This window comes from Lycium barbarum, chromosome 9 (genome assembly GCF_019175385.1).
Source record: "Lycium barbarum isolate Lr01 chromosome 9, ASM1917538v2, whole genome shotgun sequence".
In the NCBI taxonomy this organism is placed as follows: domain Eukaryota; kingdom Viridiplantae; phylum Streptophyta; class Magnoliopsida; order Solanales; family Solanaceae; genus Lycium; species Lycium barbarum.
The window spans coordinates 43,668,525-43,690,305 of NC_083345.1; the positions used below are offsets into that span (position 1 = coordinate 43,668,525).

The window sequence follows — 21,781 nt, forward strand, 5'->3', positions numbered from 1 at the left end:
ACAACGGGTTTATGTTAATAGATAATGATTTCTAAAATCTCATTGAAAGTCTTCCAACCAAATCAATGAATTTCACTTTAAGCTTTTCCAAGACTTAAAGTGTGGTATTAGGCACGATCAATTTAACCTCAAGTAACTATTCTCTTCCGAGCTCAAGTTATTAGATTAGTTTAATAACCCAAATTCTTGTTAATTAATCTTTCCCAACTTAGATTTCCTCTTCCGAGCTCAATCATAGTAAATGGGCGAGTCTGAGAGTTAGCTAATCCCTTAAGAAATATTAAAGAACAAGATAAATTAAAACAACAAAGACCCACTTCAATAGTAATAAAAATCATTCAATACATAAGCATAAAGATTTAATCCAATATTTGATATCATAAACAAGATTCAAGTGAAAGAAGAAAATACTACACACTTAAATAATCAATACAAAACAAGGAATTGAAGAAAGATTTAAGAAATATCTTATTAAGGTGCTCCAATCTTCTCCTTCAATGGTGTAGATGAAACCCTAGCTCTCCAAGCTTGAAAATATGGCCAAAGATGAGTTTTACAAGCCCTAAAATAGTATTTATAACATTCCAAAACGGGAACAAATTATGGACAAAAATACCCTGCGTGCAGCACATGCTACAACAAGTGCCACTCGCATGCACAACATGCTGCAGCAAGTGCTGCTAGCATGTGCTGCCAGCAAGTGCTGCTTGTTCTATTTTTGCTCCATTTTGCTCTGTTTTGCTCCACTATGCTCTCCGGACATCTTATGAACCTTTGGAGTTCTTTTGCAAGTTTCCATATTGATTTTAGCTTCAGTTGACTATATTTAACAGGTACGTATACGAGTGTCCAGGTCGGGCACTAGTCATGGCCCACGAGGTTGGGTCATGACAAATGAATTGAAGGAAATGCTCACTTCTACTCCAATTATTGTCTCTCCAGATTGGTCATTGCCATTTGAGCTCATGTGTGACGCGAATGGATTTGCTATTGGTGTGGTGCTTGGGAAAATGCACAACAAAATCATGCACCCAATCTATTATGCTAGCATAACCCTCAATGGTGCTCAAATGAATTATACCGTCACCGAGCACGAACTTCTAGCCATTGTATATGCTTTTGAGAAGTTCCGGGCCTATCTTTTGGGATCCAAAGTGGTTGTTCACACGAATCATGCAGCATTGAGATATTTGATGATAAAGAAAGATGCAAAGCCGCGGTTGATTCGTTGGGTTTTATTGTTGCAATAGTTTGACTTTGAAGTCAAAGATCGAAAAGGTTATGAAAACCAAATTGCGAGTCATCTATCTAGGCTTGAGGAACCCGGGAGACCGAGTGGAGATCTTGAATTAAATGATGCTTTTCCCGATGAAAGAATTTTGGCCGTATCTTGTGAAGTTTCTCCTTGGTATGCGGATATCGCCAACTTCTTGGTGACGGGTCTTATTCCCGACGACATCAAAGCTTATCAAAAGAAGAAATTTTTGAATGATAGTCGTCAATACTATTGGGATGAGCCTTATGTTTCATTCTTGTGCTGAAAACATAATTCGGCAGTGTGTGGCCGAATTCGAGGCCATGGAAATCTTAAAAGCTTGTCATGACTCTCCCGTGGGGGGTCTTCATAGTGGGAACTACATCGTGGCAAAAGTTCTTGAATGTGGCTATTTTTGGCCCACCCTTTATCATGATGCAAATTTGTTGGTGAAATCTTGTGACCAAGGTCAACGCCAAGGGTCAATTGGGAGAAAGCATGAAATGCCGATAAACTTTTTCATGGAGGTTAAACTCTTTTATGTGTGGGGCATCAACTTTATGGGCCCATTTGTGAGTTCTCGTGGTATGCAGTACATCCTTGTTCTGGTTGACTATGTGTTCAAGTGGGTTGAGGCGATAGCATTTCCCAACAATGACGGAAAGAGTGTCACAAATTGTCTCAAAAAGAACATATTCACAAGGTTTGACACTCCTAGGGCAATCATTAGTGATGGTGGCACTCACTTTTGAAACAAGCAATTCACTAATCTCATGGAGAAGTATGGAGTGAAGCATAAGGTGGCAACTCCTTACCATCCCCAAACTAGTGGGCACGTCGAAGTCTCCAATTGGGAGATAAAGAGTAGCTTAGCCAAGACGGTTAATGCAAATAAAACTGATTGGTCATTAAAGCTTTATGGTGCTCTTTAGGCTTATAGAACGACATTCAAGATGCCCATTGGTACTTCTCCTTATCGGTTGGTGTTTGGAAAAGCTTGCCATCCACCGGTTGAACTTGAGCACAAAGCTTTATGGGCATTAAAAAAATTGAACATGGATTGGGACGAAGCGGCCAAGTTGCGGTTATTTCAAATGAATGAAATTGATGAGTTTCGGTATCATGCCTATGAGAGTGCGGCATTGTATAAAGAGAAGATGAAGCATTATCATGATGTCAAACTTTTGAAGAGAGATTTTCAACCGGGTGATATGATGTGGCTATTCAATTCAATGTTGAAGCTCTTTCCGGGCAAATTGAAATCCAAGTGATCCGGCCCTTTTACTTTGGTGAGTGTTTCACCCAATGATTCAATGGAATTGAAGTCCGAAGATGGGAGTCGTACTTTCAACGTGAAGGGCCATCGGTTAAAGCACTACCATTGGATGGTTGATGGGGACAAGATTGTTGATGCTCACCAGTTGAAACATGGCACCAGACCTTAACACCAAAAGTGATATTACATCGTGCCGCGATGTTAAATTGTGCATTTCTTGAGAGGCAACCCATGTTAATCTTCGCATTATGTTTTTAGTTTTGTTGGTTTTGTTCTTGTGTTGTTTTGAGGTTTGTTGTTGTGTCTAGGAACCTAAGTGTTGAATGGAGAAATTGCAAAGGAAGCAGATGAATGATGCGCATTTGACAGACCGTCGATCTGTTAGACGAGCCGTAGAATTCACCGTCGAAATGGACCACATGGAAGATTCATCACTGGAAATTGCAACCTTTCTACGCTGTTAATTGACGCGGCATCAATATTTTCGATGGGCGTCAAGACTACCGTCGAACTATTTGACGAAGCATCATTCTCAGCGTAGAATAGGATGACAACAACTGGGCACATTCCCGCTTAAGCTTATTTGACGACAGGTTTGACGCTCCGTCAAACTGATCGATGGTCACTTCGATGGGCATTCTTCTCCCTTGCATTTAAAATAAGAAAGGAAGGGAACGACGTTGCAATCGATGGAATAACGTTGCAATCGATGGAACGTCGAATACATTCGACGCTTCGTCCTTTTAACGCGTCTGTTAGGGTTAATTTTTTATATAAAACGATCGCCCCTTTTCTTTCACCCCATTTCTTCTTTCTTTTCATATTTTCACTCCATATCTACCTTTCCTACTCCTATAACCGTTACGCCACCTTTCCTTCTCTTAAACACACCTATTAACCATCATTCCTCCCATTAACCATCATTCTCTCTCTCGTTTGCTCTTTGTGTGTTCATCACCCCTTAAGTGCTAAAATCGAGTCTTCTCTCACTTTTAAGGTATGCTAGATCATGTATTGATTGTTCAAATATTCATACTAGTTGTTTGCTTCAACTTCCATGTATTGTTTTTGATAGTTTTTTTTTTTGCTCAAATTACTCCATGTTTTTTCTGTTATTTCGCCTGGAATGCTCAATCTTTTTGGTGCGGGTGGTTTGTTTGGATGTTTGATTCATTGGGTATAGCTGATTGATGAGAATTGCGACTTGCTGGAGCGAGTACATCGTCTTCTATCGAGTCGGAGGGCATTACGACAAACATACCTCATTCACGAGATTGTTGTTGTTTTGCCCGCCACCTGTTTGACGAAATGCCCAGTGTATTTTTTTAAGTGGTGTTGTTTGAAATGTTGGCTTGGATGGAATTATGACCAAAGAGTTGTTTTGCCCGCCAACTGTTTTTCATAATCTAACCAGAGCCAACGTTGGGTGAAGTCTGAGTAACCCCAATTACGAGAGGGTCTGCACCACGACCCGAGGACCGTATTAAGTAGATGTAAATGTTGTTGAATTGAGAACCCAAGTCAGCTGTCACGACCCAGCTGGGGCCACGACGGTACCCGGGGCTAACCACCGAGCACCGCTCGTGCTATCATTTCCTTAACCCATTTAACAATCATTCATCGATTCCCTGTTAACTTTAAAAAGGATCTGGTTTTCATTACAGAATATAATGCTCTAATACAAGAACATATTTCAATATACTTATACACATACATACTATCCACGTCGTGGAACCACATAACCCACATCGAGTATCTACGAGCCTCTATTGGATGACATATACCAATATACACAAAAGGATCAACCGAATAGCACCTCCGGAATAATGGAGTGCTCCAGTAAATCTGCAGATGGCTCCTACGGATCTGCACCGTCTCCCTGTCTACCTGTGGGCATGAGCACAACATCCAAAAAGAAAAGGAAGTTAGTACGAGCATTGTACTAAGTATGTAAGGCATGCATCAAGAAATAAAGGCGAGAATAAGAAGATAAAGTGAATACAAGAAGATAACCAGTAACTGCTTGCCTCTTAAGGCGGATTCACGCATGCATACTCATAAACAACATATCGTGTATTGTTGCGGAACATGCAGCCCGATCCATATATCATCATGTATCAATATAATGTCGTGGAACGTACGACCCGATCCATTACCCATATATCCCGCGTCCGGGCATCCCGCGTCCGGGATGAGATCATGATATGCCAGCTGACCAGGTGGCTATGCGTCTATAGCGCCTCACCTTTCCCCATATCCCCTGTATACATATACATATCATTTACTTATATAATATACATAGCATGCAAGAGAGCCCAAGGAAAAGCTATGGCTCTATCAGAGTGACGTCAGGTCGGTAACCTCCGATTATATTATGGATGAATCATGATCGTCATGTCTCACCTTGAAGGAACAATTATTATAAGGTGGGACTATCAATGAAGAATACTGATATGAATAATAACATCAAGAGGAAACATAACATAGGGTCATAATCTTATAAGAAGTCAATCCATATATTTTTGGAATCTTAAAGAAAATGTAGTCATCATCCCTGAATAAAATCGAGAAGTCAATAGATGGCTCAACATTCTCATGTCGTCTTTGAAATCGTAAACTTGGAACCTTTAAACATAAAATCGTTCTCATCATAACGATATTCTCATTTTTGGCATCATCAGTGTCATGGAAGAACATGTCCATCATTTTTATCATAAGAGCTCACATAATCACAACTTTGGTTTGGAGAATACGAAGATCTTGGGAAACACTTATGGATTATCAGGAAGGAAATCATACCCTGGGATCTTAGACTTTTTAACTGTTGATAACAAGGGAAATATGGAAATAGTTATGAAATCATAACCTAGGGATCATGCCTTGAAAGAGAGGGACGAGCCTCACATACCTTGGACGTTTACCATTCTTATCGCTTGCTCGTTTCCCTTATGATGTACTCGTGTATACCTTCAAGAGAGTTCATGCCGTTGTTAGTTAAGCAATTATAAGAACAGACTTCTATTTCTAGGGAAAATTGGCCAGCAATTCCTTTGTTTCTACTACGTTTCCCATATTCTATTTCAGCTCCCAAACATTCACAACAATAATCACAATATAGAAACCAACAATCATCGTTTATATACATTTAGCAAAATCCACCAATTTCCTCCAATTTCTCCACATTTAGTGGTTTTAGCCTATCATCACATCTCCTTATACGTCACACTTATCCCATGGTCTAAACGTTATTTATAATGTATTCATGATCACAACATATCAACATTCATGATTTCCATCCAACTACCATTCAATTGTGACACTACTCATCCCTTTAAAAACTCATTTTCCATGTTTTTCTACAATCCAAGCATCTTAGCCTTCCAATACCTTAAAAAACATAGTAAAATCATGAAACATACCTTAGATAATGGTGGAACAAGCTTTGAATGGAATTCTTCCTCTTGCACCAAAGTTTCACTTCGCCTCCTTAGGGTTTTCTTGAAGAAGATGAATCCTACTTGAGTTTCATATGCTTTTCTCCATGGATTTTATGTTGTTGATCATCAATTCCCCTTGAATATTTCTTATGGATGAATGTTAGAGTATTCTCTAGAGGGTTCTTGAAGTGGAGAGTGGGAATGAAATGAAAATAAAATGAAAAAGGGCCCTTATATTTAAAATTGAAATCTGGCCGAGGGACTTTATACGGACCAACATACGGTCCGTATAATTTTTACTGACCGTATGTTGGACCGTACATTTGGTCCAGAATGTTATCTTCGTCTTGGCCAATTATACGGACCCAACATACGGCCAGTATAATTTATACGGACCGTATGTTTGGCTGTATAATGCCAACTGAAGCGACTTCCGTTCTCGTCGACTCGTTTGTTCTCCGATCCTTATGGAACCTTCTTAATACTTGTTTAGCACTTCAATACCAATCTAAGGGATTTTATTACTTAAGACATCATTATTCCATCGTTAAGTCGTCGCTCAAAATTCTTGTCCGATATACAACATGCGACTCGCTTTCCCTTAATAACTTTCGTCCCTCATCTCGGATGTCTTTGAGAATCTTAATTAGGGCCATTTACACCCTTATTGCTCGCCAAAACATCGCATATGTTATGTCCTTCGCTCACCTATTCACTGTACACGTACGGAGAATTTTCAAGGTGTAACATCAGCATTATTGCTCTATGATGTATGAAAAAGACCAGAAGTCCATTCGACCCTAAGTTCAACGGTCCGTCGATTCACTTGACAAACCGTCCTTCTTAACGTCGAATGATTCCTCACAAAAGGTTGAGGCAAAACAAACTCGACGGTAGACTCGACGGTCCGTCGAATCAATTGACGGAGCATCTTTTCCACCGTTGATAATTTGCAATTTGCAGTTATCAAAGATAGATCGACGATGAGATTGACGGCCTGTCAATCGGTTCGACGGACCGTCCTTCTAATCGTCGATCTTCGACGAACACTTCGATGCTTCGTCTATCTGTTCAACGTTTCGTCGATCAATTCGACGAAACCATTGGCAGTTTTAAAATTCTCACATGTTTTGCATCTTTTTCTGGATTTGCTATATTTTTATGGTTGTCTCAATGACGAAGGGTGTTCTTTTTGCAGATATGCCTCTAAAGAATCCAGTCAAGCGGGGTGGTGGTCCTAAAAAAGGGCGAGGTCAGGGACAATCGACCCTTGCTCTTAGAGATGAGCCCTATAGCTCTACACGTGAGGAGGTGGTACCGACGACTACAAAGAGAGCACGGACCAACACTCTTCGTGCAGCATTTCCTGTCCCAAACTCCTTCCAGTTTGAAGAGGGGGAGTCATTCTCCACACCCGCTAGTGCTAGCGAGGCAGCAACAGAGCAACAAGCCACTCCTGAACTGATTTCAGATGAGGAACAACAGCAGATGCGGCTACAGAAAAGGGAGATAGCTGCAATTCGATTTCCTTATGATGGGTGTAGAAAATACTACATAAAGGGGGAGACTACAGTCACCGAGGGTAATCCGAGAAGGAATATTCAAGAAGAGGAATAAATTAGTGTGAGCGGATTAGAGAGTTACCCTCGGATTACTGATCTCATCCAGCACTATCATTTAGAGGCATTCACACAGCCTCCAGGGGACTATTGGTCGACCATGGTTCAGGAATTCTATGCCACCTACAGAGTGCTGCTAGAGAAGCGGCACAAGAAAAAGAAAGATTTGAAAGCCGCTCCTCTGTTAGATATAATGTATGTTAGAGGTGTGAATGTTGATATCTCAGCCCGCACAATCAACAGGTTTTATTCTGGCGATGACTTCATTGAGCCAGCCACACTGGAATATGATGATAAATTTGAAAGAAGAGCGGAGCGCTCTGTGAGAGAATGGTTTGCAACAATGATGGCTCGGGGTTCGACAAACAAGGCACCATGGTTGAGTAGCTTGTTTGCAAAGATATATAAGGATGATATTAGTTTGGAAGCTACATTCTGGTTGAGTTTCGTCATATATCGCATTTTGCCTACGGAAGCTGATAACATACTCACACCGGATAGAGCAGTGGTTGTGGCTGTAATGCTATCCAGATACCTGATGAATTTGAGAGAGGTGATCAGTAGAGCCATTCGGGCACGCGTACCACAGGAGGCGACAACATTGATATTCCCATGTCTTATCACACAGTTGTGCAGGATGGCCCAGGTGAGACACATTCAGACCTTCACTACTACTCCCCCAGCTGCGAAGTAGGGATGAGACACTTCGTACATCTCAGACCACTAGTACTTCACTGCTAGAGCTGCCGGATGAGCAGACTGAGCATGTTATAGATTCAGTGCCATAGGGCACAGTTTATCTGGGCACTGAGGGCCCTTTAACAGTAGCTGCCTCTACACCATCTGTAGCGGATGCTACCACTTTTTCAGACACACTACCTCGACCTACTATCCCATCTTCAGCTCTTATTCCTCTCTCAGCCACAGCATCAGCCTCCGAGGATATCTTTGTCCTCAATAGGGTGAACTTCAGAGAGTTTTCCATCAAGGTAGAGCGAACTGATCATCAGGTGACCCGGATATTACAGCAGTTAGGTAGGTTTGTTCGCAAAGAGGTTGCACCAGAGGTAGAGCCTCTTTAGGAGGCTATGGAGAGGCATCACGCCAGGATGAATGTGAGATTTGACGGTTTGGAGATGAGGATACTCACTATTGAGAAGAAGAGTGAGAGTGGTGCTTCTGGAGATTTGAAGACTGAGCTTGACCAGCTCAGAGCTGAGGTCAAGGCCCTTCATGCGCGAGAGCAGGTTATTGTGGCTGACCCAACGCCACCTGAGCTAGTCGCCAGCATTTCAGATTTAATCAAAGTAGTTGACTTGGTGACTGAGGATGAGACTAGGGAAAGTCTCAATAGAAAGATGATTAAGACATTGGCTGCTGATGATGACGAGGATGATAATATTGAGAATAAGGACCTTGAGTTTGAGGAGAGTATTCGTCAATCGCTCCTAGACATGAGGTTCACAGGAGCATCTTCCAGCATCAGTGGTATCCCAGCACCAGGTGTGCCGGTTACTATAGCTCCCAGGACCTGCTGTCACACGGCTAGTCAGCTCCACCTCCTGGGTCCACTGAGGCAGCAGTAGAGAGGGTTTCCATTCGCATTGATGAGGAGGACACACTTCAGCAGCAGCAGCGGGATTAGAGCGTCTCAGGTCGGCCCCTCCACTGTTGGGTGATGGTATGATTTTGATGCATTGGAGACAATGCATCCTGTTTTTGCTGGGGGTGGGGTAACCTGATGTATCTTGTAGTGTATATATGTGTAAATCATTCTTAGAGTAATGGCATGGATTTTGAGAAAAAATTGGAATGAAAAGGGTATTTTTGAACTTGGAAATGAAATTGTTTGAAATTGACCCCTCCAAAATTTTATTACTTATCATAAGTTGTAATGAATTGACATGTATGGTTCTTTTTGTGATATCATAGCTATTAGAGTGTGTATGGGTTGAGTGTTCAAATCCTTATGCCATTGTTCATGTGAGAACTTTCTTGTGTTCATTGTTGGCATACGTGGATCGAGAACTTGCTTGGTAAGTTGTGCTATATTTCTTAGGATAGTTGGTTGTGAAGTGATCATAGGCTTTCCTTGTAAATAGTCACTTTAGCCTTAAAAAATCCCAATACCCGTTCTGTATGAATATCATTAGTTCCCCCTTTTGAGCCTTTAACTTGTTTATCTTGATTAGCCGTAACAGATCTTTTCCCCTCTTCATGAATTAATTCCATCTTTGCACCCTTTTCCTCCTTGACACTACGAGAGAAAAGAGGCAAATCGCCTAAGTTGGGGTGGTATATGTGCGAAGTAGAGGCTAAGAGTCTAAAGCTGGGGGTGTGTGAGTTACATAGTCGAGAGCTGGATGTGGTAGCGGATTAAATTTGAGAAAAGTGTTATGTAAAAAAAAAATCTAAAAAATTATCTCATAAAAAAATTGTAAATTCTAGTAAGAATAAAATCACATCATAGTCATGAGTTGTAGAATGGGCGTGTAAAAAGTGAGAATGTGTAGTGTCGAGGAGGATGAGTCACAAATTCCCAAATAAGTATCCTACTCGTGCCCAAGCCTACATTACAACCCAAGAACAAGTCCTATAGTGATCACAACTGAACCATCCGAAAGTGTAGGCATTCAAATTAAGGGCAAGCATATGGTATCTGCACTTGTAAATCATGAACTTCTTTGGGAGCGTGAGTGCTTTCTATTCTCATTTATCCTTGTCCTTGTTCTTATCTTAAAATTGTGTGTGGGACATTCTTTGGTCTAAGTGAGGGCATAATGGTGAATACTCGCGTGCATAGATGCTTCTGATAATGTGATGTCATTGATTGAAGCGTCATAGTCAATTCTAATAAGTTGTTATGAAAGAACATTGTTTTGAAGTGAGGAAAGAGGGAGTTGACTTGAAAATGCAGATGCTGGTAGTGATGAACAAATGCCATTGTAGATACTTTTACTTTGTTTTAGTATAGTTGTAGTTTTTATTTTGTAGATTTTTGGTTTGACTTGTTTGAGGACAAGCAAAGATTCTATGTTGGGGGTGTTGATGTGCCGCGAATTTTTGGCACATTCGACGCCTTTTTACTATGAATTTTGGTTGTTTTCAAGTAAGTCTGAGTCATTTTAATGTGTTTTTGTTGTGTTTTAGGAATACAATGGCCCAAAAGCAAAAACAAAGGAAAAAGGGAAAAATGCCCAGAAATGAAGATTCGATGGTCCGTTGATCTGCCCTTTGAAGCGGCGATAAATTCAATTTTCCAGTGATGGCCTTAGCTGAAAAGAATAAAGGACGGAGGCATCGACGAAGCGTCGAACTGATCAATGTTTCGTCGTTTGTATCGTCAAACAGATTTGTCAACAAGAAGAGAGAAAGACGAAAGACTCGACGGAGTGTCGAACTGGTCGACGACACCGTCGAATGGACCATATAACTGAAGAAACAAAGGATGGAGGCATTGACAGATCGTCGAACAGATCGATGGTCCGTCGATCTTCCTACCAGGGGCAGTTTTGTCAATTGTTGTTGTGCATTTTTGGAGCCTATTTAAAGAATATTTTAGGTTTTTTGTACACATCTGATTTTTCTCCAACATTTAATAGTAGTTCCATTGGTGGGTGAGCATTGAATACACCACTTTTGGAGCTTAGTGAAGACAAAAAGATTTTATTTCTACCATCTTTATTCCTCTTTGTAAGATTTATGTCTCCATATTTGCTTTCTACTTTTGTGAACAATATGTGTTAGTAGTTTCTTTAATCAAAGTTATGGATCCAAATAATGGGTGTTATGTAATGGGTTGTGATGTATTTTATTATTTCTCATATTAATTGCTAGTTAGTGGTTGCAAACACTTACTTATGCACAAACCCTAGTTTTTTTTGGAAAGATGAACTAGGGTTTGAGTTAAAATAATATAACAAGGACTCGGGGTACTAACCCTTGTTTAATGAACTCACTTAGGGATAAGAAGAGTTCTACTTGGCATATTTAATCGATTTTACTTGCAACTTTCCTATATTTGGGAAAATCATGAAAATAAATACTTTCTAACTTTTGAAAAATATTAGGAAGTGCATTAGAGATTAAGTGCATACAAAACCACGACCATTAGAAATATATCATATTGATACCCGTAGCATAACATCTAATCACAGCGGGGGCAGAACTTTGGTTCTTTTTGTTACACCTCGGAAGTTTCATGTCGTTGTGCTGTAAATAGACTTAACACAAGTTGAGGTGTACATGATGTCCCTACAAGTAAGAAGGGATACTTAATGATTTTAATTAAGATTCCAAAGACATTTGAGGCAACAGAAGGAAGATTATCGGAGAAAGTTAAGTTAGAAAGTGCCTTACCCCGTATACAAATGTACCAGCAGATATTCCTGGTAATTTACGGGATTAGAAGTTGAACGAATCGAATCGACGAAATCGGAACTGATTCAGGAAATTCTGCAGACATCAGTCACTGTCGACGGGCCGTCGACATGTCGGCTTCTAGAATCGTGCCAGTGGATGAGGTTCAAGTTACCAAAACATTGGCTTATGAAGAGGTACCTACTGCCATACTAGATAGGAAAGTGCAAAAACTTAGAAACAAAGAGGTAGTCTCAGTTAAGGTCTTGTAGAGAAACAACAATAAAGAGGAAATGAATTGGCAAGTAGAAGAGGATATGAAGATTAGATATCCATATTTATTTCCACCCCCGAAAGAGAGTCAAGATGAGTCGCCATTATCTCCAGGTATGAAATGCTTCTTTTAATGCTTTTGGTCGCGTGTGACCATGTTTTCTTAATGTTGTTGTAGCCCTGTGAGGCAATGTTATTTTGGGGTTGTTGTGACATGATGGTAGTGCCATATTACTGGGAAAACTCTGGCGAAATTTTCATAGAATTCCCGAGAACATAACATTCGAGGATGAATGTTCTCAAGGGCGGGGGGGGGGGGGGGGGGGGGGGGGGGGAGTGTTACGCCTCAGAAGTTTCATGTCGTTGTGCTGTAAATAGACTTAACACAAGTTGAGGTTTACATGATGTCCCTACAAGTAAGAAGGGATACTTAATGATTCTAATTAAGATTCTATAGACATTTGAGGCAAGAGAAGGAAGCTCATTGGACAAGGTTAAGTTAGAAAGTGCCTTACCCCGTATATAAATGTACCAGCAAGTATTCCTGGTAATTTACGGGATTAGAAGTTGAACGAATCGAATCGACGCAATCGGAATGGATTCAGGAAATTCTTCAGATATCAGTCACTGTCAACGGGCCGTCACTGTGCACCATCAACATATTCTACAAACTGAAATCTGCAGGCGCAAATTGACGGGACAAGTCAACCGACCGTCGACACGTCGACGGACCGTCAACACATCGACGGGACCCTCGACCCGCTCGTCGAACCGCCTCTCTGGAATATTCCAGCCCCAGCTATAAATAAACGACCCTTGTTCTTATTTTTCAGATTTTACCTTCTCAAACAGCCTTGAAAGCTCTAGAATATTCCATACACTTCTCTGGCATAAATTCAAGGTAAATCAAAGATTAGATACCAAAAATTAGTAGAATCAAGTGCAAGGATGCTCTCTAGGGTTTGTGGAAACCAAGAATCTCTTTGGAATTGAAGTTGGAGGTTTTCTCAAGTGGAGTATCTTCATCTAAAGATCATTCCTACATAATCAAAGGTGAGCTTTATTTTAATTTATGTTATTAAAAGTATTGAGTGGTTGGAAGACTTGGATTAGATAAAAAACTAGAATATGGGCTCAAAATATAGAAGTAATGGTATTTTGGATAGTAAGTTCATTTGAGTCATGATTCTTAGTATGGGATGAGTATCCGCTTCTTATCAATGATGCTAATGACGTTGTGGAAGAGTTATGTGAAGAATAAATGTGATGTTGCATTATAGTTATAGTTATGGATGATTTTGAAGGTGAATTTGAAAGGTAAACAATGTTTAACTTGAGAAAATCTATTGATTATAATATTATGAGGATCGCTATTGATGTTTAAGAGTAGTTACGTTATATGGATAAAGAGGTTGAAACCAAGGAAACGTTGCCCAATTTTCGTTAGCCTTTTAATCTCTTTAGAATAGACTTAAGCGTAATTGTAATGATCTAATGTAGTACGAATTCCCTTGGATGTAGAGTTGTGAGCTTGGAAGGAGAACACTTAGTCGTTAAGGAGACGTAAAGGTATGTAAGGCTATTCCTCTTCTTTCAAAGGCATGACTCTTACATTGTGATTTCTTTCCTATATTTCAATGACCTTCTTACATCCCAAAAGATTAGAGTTAAAGATTCTTAAGAGATTCTTATGAGATATGTCCTATGATAGTGACGATGATAATGATGCTTTCATGAGCTTGATAATCCTATGTTTATGATTTCATGGATGTTATTCCTCGTTGTTGCCTCACCTCATGATATTAGTTCATTCAAGGCGAGGCATAGCGATGATGATTGTTCCATAACATAATCGGAGGTTCCCGACCTTACATCACTCCGATAGAGTGATAGCTTTTATTAGAGCTCCCATGCATCCTTTAGCTTATGTATATGTAAGATTACACCGCGCCTATACGGCCGGACAGCACCACTACTGTTAAACCTCGGAAAATCTTCCGTTGGTACACAAGTGAATGAACTAGTGAGGAGTATGATTATACGATGTTTTCATGGGTGAGTGATGACATTCGATGATTCTAAGTGAGAGTTCAAAGATGTTAGAGATGGGGGAAGAGGGTTGCCAAGAGAAGGCGAAGTATTTGATAAGCATCGGAAAGAAATTACGAGTGACGAGTTAGTAAGGGATTAATGATGTCTTGGAGAAGAGTGATAACGTCCCTTGGATTGGTATTGAAGTATTGACCAAGTTTTAAGAAGGTTCCATAAGGATTGGAGATCAAACGAGATGACGAAACGAACTTCGAGATCACTGGGGATTATACGGCCAAACATACTGGCCGTATAATTTATACGGTCCGTATGTTTGGTACCGTATAATCAACCCAGATTGGCCAAACTCTCTGGACCAATTGTACAACCAAACATACGTCCCGTACAATTTATACGGACCGTATGTTGGTCCGTGTGTTTGGTCGGGACAGATTTTGTCCAATAAATGTAAGGGACCAAGGTTATTTCATTTCATTTCTCCTTGACACCCCTTCTCTCTAAAACACCTCTCTACGTATATTCCACAAGTTTTCAAGAGATTTTAGTGATCAACAACACAAAACAAATTAATCAAGTGTAAGCAAACCCATTAAAGATCATTCAAGTCAAAAAAATCCAAATGGAGAAAAACTAGGGTTTTTGCTCAAGTGGAGTGTTTCGACTGAGGCTTGTTCCTACAACATCTAAGGTAAGATTTATGGTATTTATATGTTGTTTAAGGTATTTGGAAGTTGAAATGCTTGGATTTTAGAAGAGTATAGCAAAATGGGTCATGAATGATGAATAGTGACGTTTTGAGAAATAGTTTGAATTGAATCATGATTGTTGTTGTGTTGTGACATGAATGGGTTATAAATGACGTTAAGATCATGAAATAGGCATTGTATGTGAATGGACGAAATCGTGTGTTTCGGTCTTGAATATGGAAAATTTGAAGTGCATTGAGAATATGGATAATGTAAATGACTAAAGGCTATTGTTATGATATTGTAAATGTATTGTTAACGTTTGGGAGTTGAATTACGATATGGAGGAATGTTGTATAAATAAAGGAGATACTGTCCGATTTTCCCTAGCTTTAGCCATTTATGCTAGTTGTCAATTCTAACGATAGTATGACCTTGATGAAGGTATAAACGCAAGCGTGGAAGGGGACGTGCAAGTGTTATATAGTCGAACAAAAAGGTATGTAAGGCTAACCCTTCTTTCATAAGGCATGGTTCTTTGGCCCAACGTCTAAATCTTCTTTGAGTCTATGATTTCTTCAAATGATTGACATTCCGAGCTAATAAGCTCACGATGCTTGATGTGCTACGATAGTACTAAGTTCCTCGTATGACGAGTAGGCCTAAAAGATAGATGTAATGATAACAACGAAGATAGTGATAATGATAGTAATAATGATGAGAATAATGTGATGATTAAGATGCCTATGGGCTATTGTATGTATGTGTGCCTATAAAGGGCTATGATAAGACCCCGAGCTTATGATGTCGGGTAGAATGTTTGTATATGAATATGTATAGAGTATGTATATGACTACGTAACGCGCGCGCACTTCCGCAGAAGGTACGGATAACCCGGAAGCCTTGGTAGGGCCAGGTATGTATGACCTTGAGCCTTGGTTGGCCAAGTATGTATGAAACACCGATCCTTTATGGTCGGGTACGCTATACAAAAGCTATATAAAGGCTGTAAGTATATATATATCTGTGTGTGTCTATGACATCAATATGAGTACGAATATGTTATGAAAATTAATGTGAAGGTAAATAAATACGGATGTGGTTGTATGTACACGGATACGCAATATAAATGGAATGTCCTTGTGGAAAGAGAGTAAGTGCTATGACGACGATATTATTATCTCCCATGTTATGCTATCTCATATGTTGACTCTTAAGCTTTCATATTGATATTGATCATGCTTTACATACTCAGTACATTCTTCGTACTGACGTCCTTTTGTTTGTGGACGCTGCGTCATGCCCGCAGGTGCACAGGGAGACAGGCTTGATCCATAACTATATTTTCAGGGACTACATAGCGGAGCTCCATTTCATTTGGAGCTATAGCTTTTGGGTACTTATTCTTTTGTGTACATAATTATGGGCATAGCGGGGTCCTGTTCCGCTCATGTGATATGTTATAACCTTCTTAGAGGCTCGTAGGAATGTGTATGTGGTTAGATGTGTTTGGCCTTGTCGGCCTATATTTTTTTGTATGTCATTTTGTTGGCCTTGTCGGCCAATGTACATTGATGTGGCATAGATGCCTATGATGATATAAGAAATGCTGTCGTCCAATTGGGACTAGTATGATTGATGGCTAGAATGCATGATTTGATTTATGGCTCACCTAAGCGTTATGTGAAAGTATGTTAAAGGGGTGCCCGGGTGGGGTAGCGCCGGGTGCTCGTCGCGGCCCCCTTGTCGGGTTGTGACAAAAATGGTATCAGAGCAGTTCAGTCCTAGGGTGTGTCTACGAGCCGTGTTTAGTAGAGTCTTGGTTATGGGTGTGTTGCGCGCCACACTTATAAACAGGAAGCTGTGGACATTTTAGGAATAACTGACCTTCTTTCTTCATAAGAATCGTGCGATAGAGCTATGATGTAAGAAATTCTTGTTCCTTAATCGTGTGTTGTGTATTTCAGAGAATGCCTGTAAAGAGAAAGACTACAGCAGGCCAAAAGGGCAAGGCGGTGGCAAAAAAGCGGGCTGAAAGGGCACCGCCACCGGTAGTAGAGGAAAATGAGTCCCAGAGTGCGGCTCAATCTCAGTCCTCCCAGACAGTGCCTATTTCTGAGGAGCGTGAGGGAGCCTCAGCCCCAGCTCCAGTACCTCCAGTTCCTCCACCGGATGCTTCTGGCCAAGATATAAGAGAGGCCATACATTTGCTTACACAGTTGGTTGCTGCTCAGACGCAGCGGCAAAGTACAGGGCAGGGTGACAGGGCTGTTAGTGCACGGGCCCATGACTTCATTACTTTGAACCCTCCGGAATTCTTTGGGTCAAAGCCGGAGGAGGACCCTTAGGACGTTATTGATGGTATGTTGAGGACGCTTCGATTGATACATGCTTCAGACACCGAGTCGGTGGAGTTAGCGTCATATAGATTGAGAGATGTCTCGATCCAGTGGTATACAGTCTGGATGGCTTCACGGGGAGCCAATGCACCTCCCCCGGCATGGCAAGAGTTTGTTGATGCTTTTCTCCATTATTATATGCCTCCAGAAGTTCGGCGAGCAAGGGCCGATAAATTCTTAAATTTGAGGCAAGGTAGCATGAGTGCTCTAGAGTACAGTCTCCGCTTCAATTCCTTGGCCAGGTATGCTTCGGCCATGGTAGCGGATATGGGTGGCCGGGTACACCGATTTGTGAAGGGCTTAGGACCACACTTGATGGATGGATGCTTGACTGCGTCCCTTCAGGACGGTATGGATATTGCACGCATTCAGGCACATGCTCAGAACTTAGAAGAAAGCCTATAGCAGCGGAGAAGTGAACGCGAGCAGGATAGGGGTCATAGCAAGAGGGCCAGATCTTCAGGCCCGATGAGTGAGTCCAGAGGCGGACACAGGCTATTCTATGACCAGTGCATCTCCACGGTTTTCAAGCCAGAGCCTTGATAGATTTTCTCGTTCAGGGCCGAGTCCGAGTTATTCAGGACCTCAGTTCAGAGATGATTTAGGCCAGTCAAGGCCACCTTTACCACGATGTTCCTAGTGTGGGAAGTTGCATTGGGGTCGATGCCGATTGGGATCAGATGGTTGCTATTCATGTGGTCGACCAGGCCATATCATGCGTGATTGCCCCTCAGTACATGGTGGAGGTAGGACCCAGCCATCAGGGTCGGCAGCCGGATCTTCAACATCTGCACGCCCTACGGGGCTAGGTTCACATGCGCCAGTCGGCCATGGTAGAGGCAGATGGAGAGCTCCCACTTCTAGCGGTCCTCAGCACCGTATTTATGCTTTGGCTGGACGCCAAGATCTTGAGTCTTCTCCTGACGTGGTCACAGGTATATTATCGGTATTCTCTAATGATGTATATGCTTTGATTGATCCGGGCTCCACATTGTCATATGTTACTCCCTATATAGCGGGTCGATTTAAAATTGAGTCGGAGTCGATTAAACCTTTTGAGGTGTCTACACCCGTGGGTGAAACGGTAATAGCTAGCCGAGTATATAGAGATTGTGTAGTTGTGATATGTGACCGCCGTACTATAGTTGACTTGCATGAACTAAAGATGGTAGATTTTGATGTCATTATGGGTATGGATTGGTTGGCTTCTTGTTACACCAATGTTGATTGCCGGATGAAGATGGTTCGTTTCCAGTTTCCGGGAGAACCAGTTTTAGAATGGAAAGGTAATACGGCATCACCAAAAGGTAGGTTTATTTCCTATCTAAAGTCAAGGAAAATGATCACAAAAGGGTGTATTTACCATCTAGTACGAGTTCAAGATGTAGAAGCTGAGTCGCCGACTCTACAGTCAGTTCCAGTGGTGAATGAATTCCCGGATGTGTTCCCGGAAGAGCTTCCAGGCCTTCCTCCCGAGCGGGAGATTGATTTTGCTATTAAGGTGTTGCTAGACACTAAGCCTATATCTATTCCTCCCTATAGAATGACTCCCGTAGAATTGAAAGAGTTGAAAGAGCAATTTGAAGATTTGCTTGATAAAGGCTTCATTAGGCCTAGTTCATCCCCGTGGGGAGCACCCATATTGTTTGTCCGAAAGAAAGATGGCTCGTTGAGAATGTGCATTGATTATCGAAAATTGAATAAAGTGACGATTAAGAACAAATATCCTCTTCCGAGGATTGATGATTTATTTGATCAGTTGCAAGGCGCCAAATGGTTTTCAAAGATCGATTTGAGGTCCGGGTATCACCAAGTGAGAGTTAGGGAGAAAGGTATCCCTAAGACAGCCTTCAGAACGAGATACGACCATTTTGAGTTCCGAGTAATGTCATTTGGGATAACCAATGCGCCGGCAGTGTTCATGGACTTGATGAACGATGTGTTCAGGCCCTTTCTGGATTTGTTCATGATTGTATTCATCGACGATATGCTTGATGTGCTACGATAGTACTAAGTTCCTCGTATGACGAGTAGGCCTATAAGATAGATGTAATGTTAACAACGAAGATAGTGATAATGATAGTAATAATGATGAGAATAATGTGATGATTAAGATGCCTATGGGCTATTGTATGTATGTTTGCCTATGAAGGGCTATGATAAGACCCCGAGCTTATGATGCCGGGTAGAATGTATGTATATGAATATGTATAGAGTATGTATATGACTACATAATGCGCGCGCACTTCCGCAGAAGGTACGGATAATCCTGAAGCCTTGGTAGGGCCAGGTATGTATGACCTTGAGCCTTGGTTGGCCAAGTATTTATGAAACACCGATCCTTTATGGTCGGGTACGCTATACAAAAGCTATATAAAGGTTGTAAGTATATATATATCTGTGTGTGTATATGACATCAACATGAGTACGAATATGTTATGAAAATGAATGTGAAGGTAAATAAATACGGATGTGGATGTATGTACACGGATACGCAATATAAATGGAATGTCCTTGTGGAAAGCGAGTAAGTGCTATGACGACGATATTATTATCTCCCCTATTATGCTATCTCATATGTTGACTCTTAAGCTTTCATATTGATATTGATCATGCTTTACATACTCAGTACATTCTTCGTATTGACGTCTTTTTGTTTGTGGACGTTGCGTCATGCCCGCAGGTGCACAGGGAGACAGGCTTGATCCATAGCTATATTTTCAGGTACTACATAGCGGAGCTCCATTTCATTCGGAGCTATAGCTTTTGGGTACTTATTCTTTGTGTGTACATAATTATGGGCATAGCGGGGTCCTGTTCCGCTCATGTGATATGTTATAACCTTCTTAGAGGCTCGTAGACATGTGTATGTGGTTAGATTTGTTTGGCCTTGTCGGCCTATACTTTTTTGTATGTCATTTTGTTGGCCTTGTCGGCCTATGTACATTGATGTGGCATAGATGCCTATGATGATATAAGATATTCTGTCGTCCAATTGGGACTAGTATGATTGATGGCTAGAATGCATGATTTGATTTATGGCTCACCTAGACGTTATGTGAAAGTATGTTAAAGGGGTGCCCGGGTGGGGTAGCGCCGGGTGCTCGTCGCGGCCCCCCTAGTCGGGTCGTGACAATTACAATGAGCGTAGTGGGCGGCTTATGGATGATTATACCGTGCCTAGATGACCACGCAGCACTGCTAAGGCGGGCAGCTTGTTACACCGTGTTTATAAGGCACGAGCAGCACCACTAGTGGGCGGTGTGAGATGATTACCCCGGACGCGGGATAATGATGTTATTGATTCAGACAGGTTATGTATGTATGTGTGATATGTTTTAACGGTAAAAGTGAGCATTTATGACTCCGCCTCAAGAGGCAAGCAGTTACAATTATCTTTTCTTCTTATGCTTTCTATATTTCCTTATTATGTTATCATATATGCCTTACATACTCAGTATATTGTTCGTACTGACGTCCTTTTCTTTTATGGACGTTGTGTTCATGCCACAGGTAGACAGAGGGACGACGCAGTCGCTTAGTAGCTTACTCAGCGGATTTGCAAGAGCACTCCACCATTCCGGAGTAGCCACTTCTTGGTATATTCTTTTGAGTATATATTGGGGCATGGCCTATCCCGTCCTTATGTCCCGTGTTGAGAATGATGTATGTCTATATTGAGCATGGTGAGTGGTGCTCGGTAGTCAGCTCCGGGTACCCGTCATGGCCCACTAGTTGGGTCGTGACACTTCTAATCCAAACAAATTTCAAATACTTCAGAATATCGAATACAAACCAAAACTCTTTTTCTATACTAGTCGGAATAGAACTTATGTCTTTAGAGATTAGTAAAATATATGATTAGTATTTGTTTCACACTTTATTTCCTATGGGATTCGACCCCAACGTAGTTGGGTTACTATATTTGATACTAACCGCCTTACGCCATAATTTAGGTGCAATTTGAGCATATTAGTGGGCACGGCCTAGACCAAAAGTCAACTTGGACAACACCTCCTCCAAGAATCAAGCCCAGAATGCCAAGAAATAAAAAAAGAAAAAAGAAAAGACATCATTTGACCCCTGAACTTGGCACGAAAGCTTAGTTTAGCAACTAAACTTAAGTTGTATTTTTTTACCCCCCTTAACAACTTTCAAGTTAATTAAATACCCCCCTTAGCGCCGTGGACCAGTTGAGATCTAGGTGTTGTTCACCACTCGCCTGGTGATTGGTCCACGTCATTAAATATTTTTTTAATTTTTTTTATTTATTTAGTTTTTTTCTTCTTCATTATTTCCCAATTTTATTATTTTATTAAACAATAATTAAAAAAAACATGGACCCATAGTCGCGTTCTCCTCCTCCTAAACACCCCACCTCTACAACACCGCCGCCACCACCCACCACCACCGCTGCCGCCACCA

The 21,781-nt window shown here is 41.2% G+C and overlaps 1 protein-coding gene across 1 annotated transcript; it reads left to right on the top strand.

Annotated features, from left to right (window-relative positions):
• Positions 1 to 1,578: 1,578 nt before the first annotated feature.
• On the top strand, positions 1,579 to 2,007 carry LOC132611902 (uncharacterized). Its single transcript, XM_060326260.1, has one exon. The coding sequence runs from the start codon at positions 1,579 to 1,581 to the stop codon at positions 2,005 to 2,007; it is 429 nt and encodes a 142-aa protein (XP_060182243.1).
• The last annotated feature ends 19,774 nt before the right edge of the window (positions 2,008 to 21,781 follow it).

Bases quoted from the DNA above. Each gene is read 5' to 3' on its own strand.
- LOC132611902 (XM_060326260.1), top strand. From the start codon at position 1,579: ATGGAAATCTTAAAAGCTTGTCATGACTCTCCCGTGGGGGGTCTTCAT.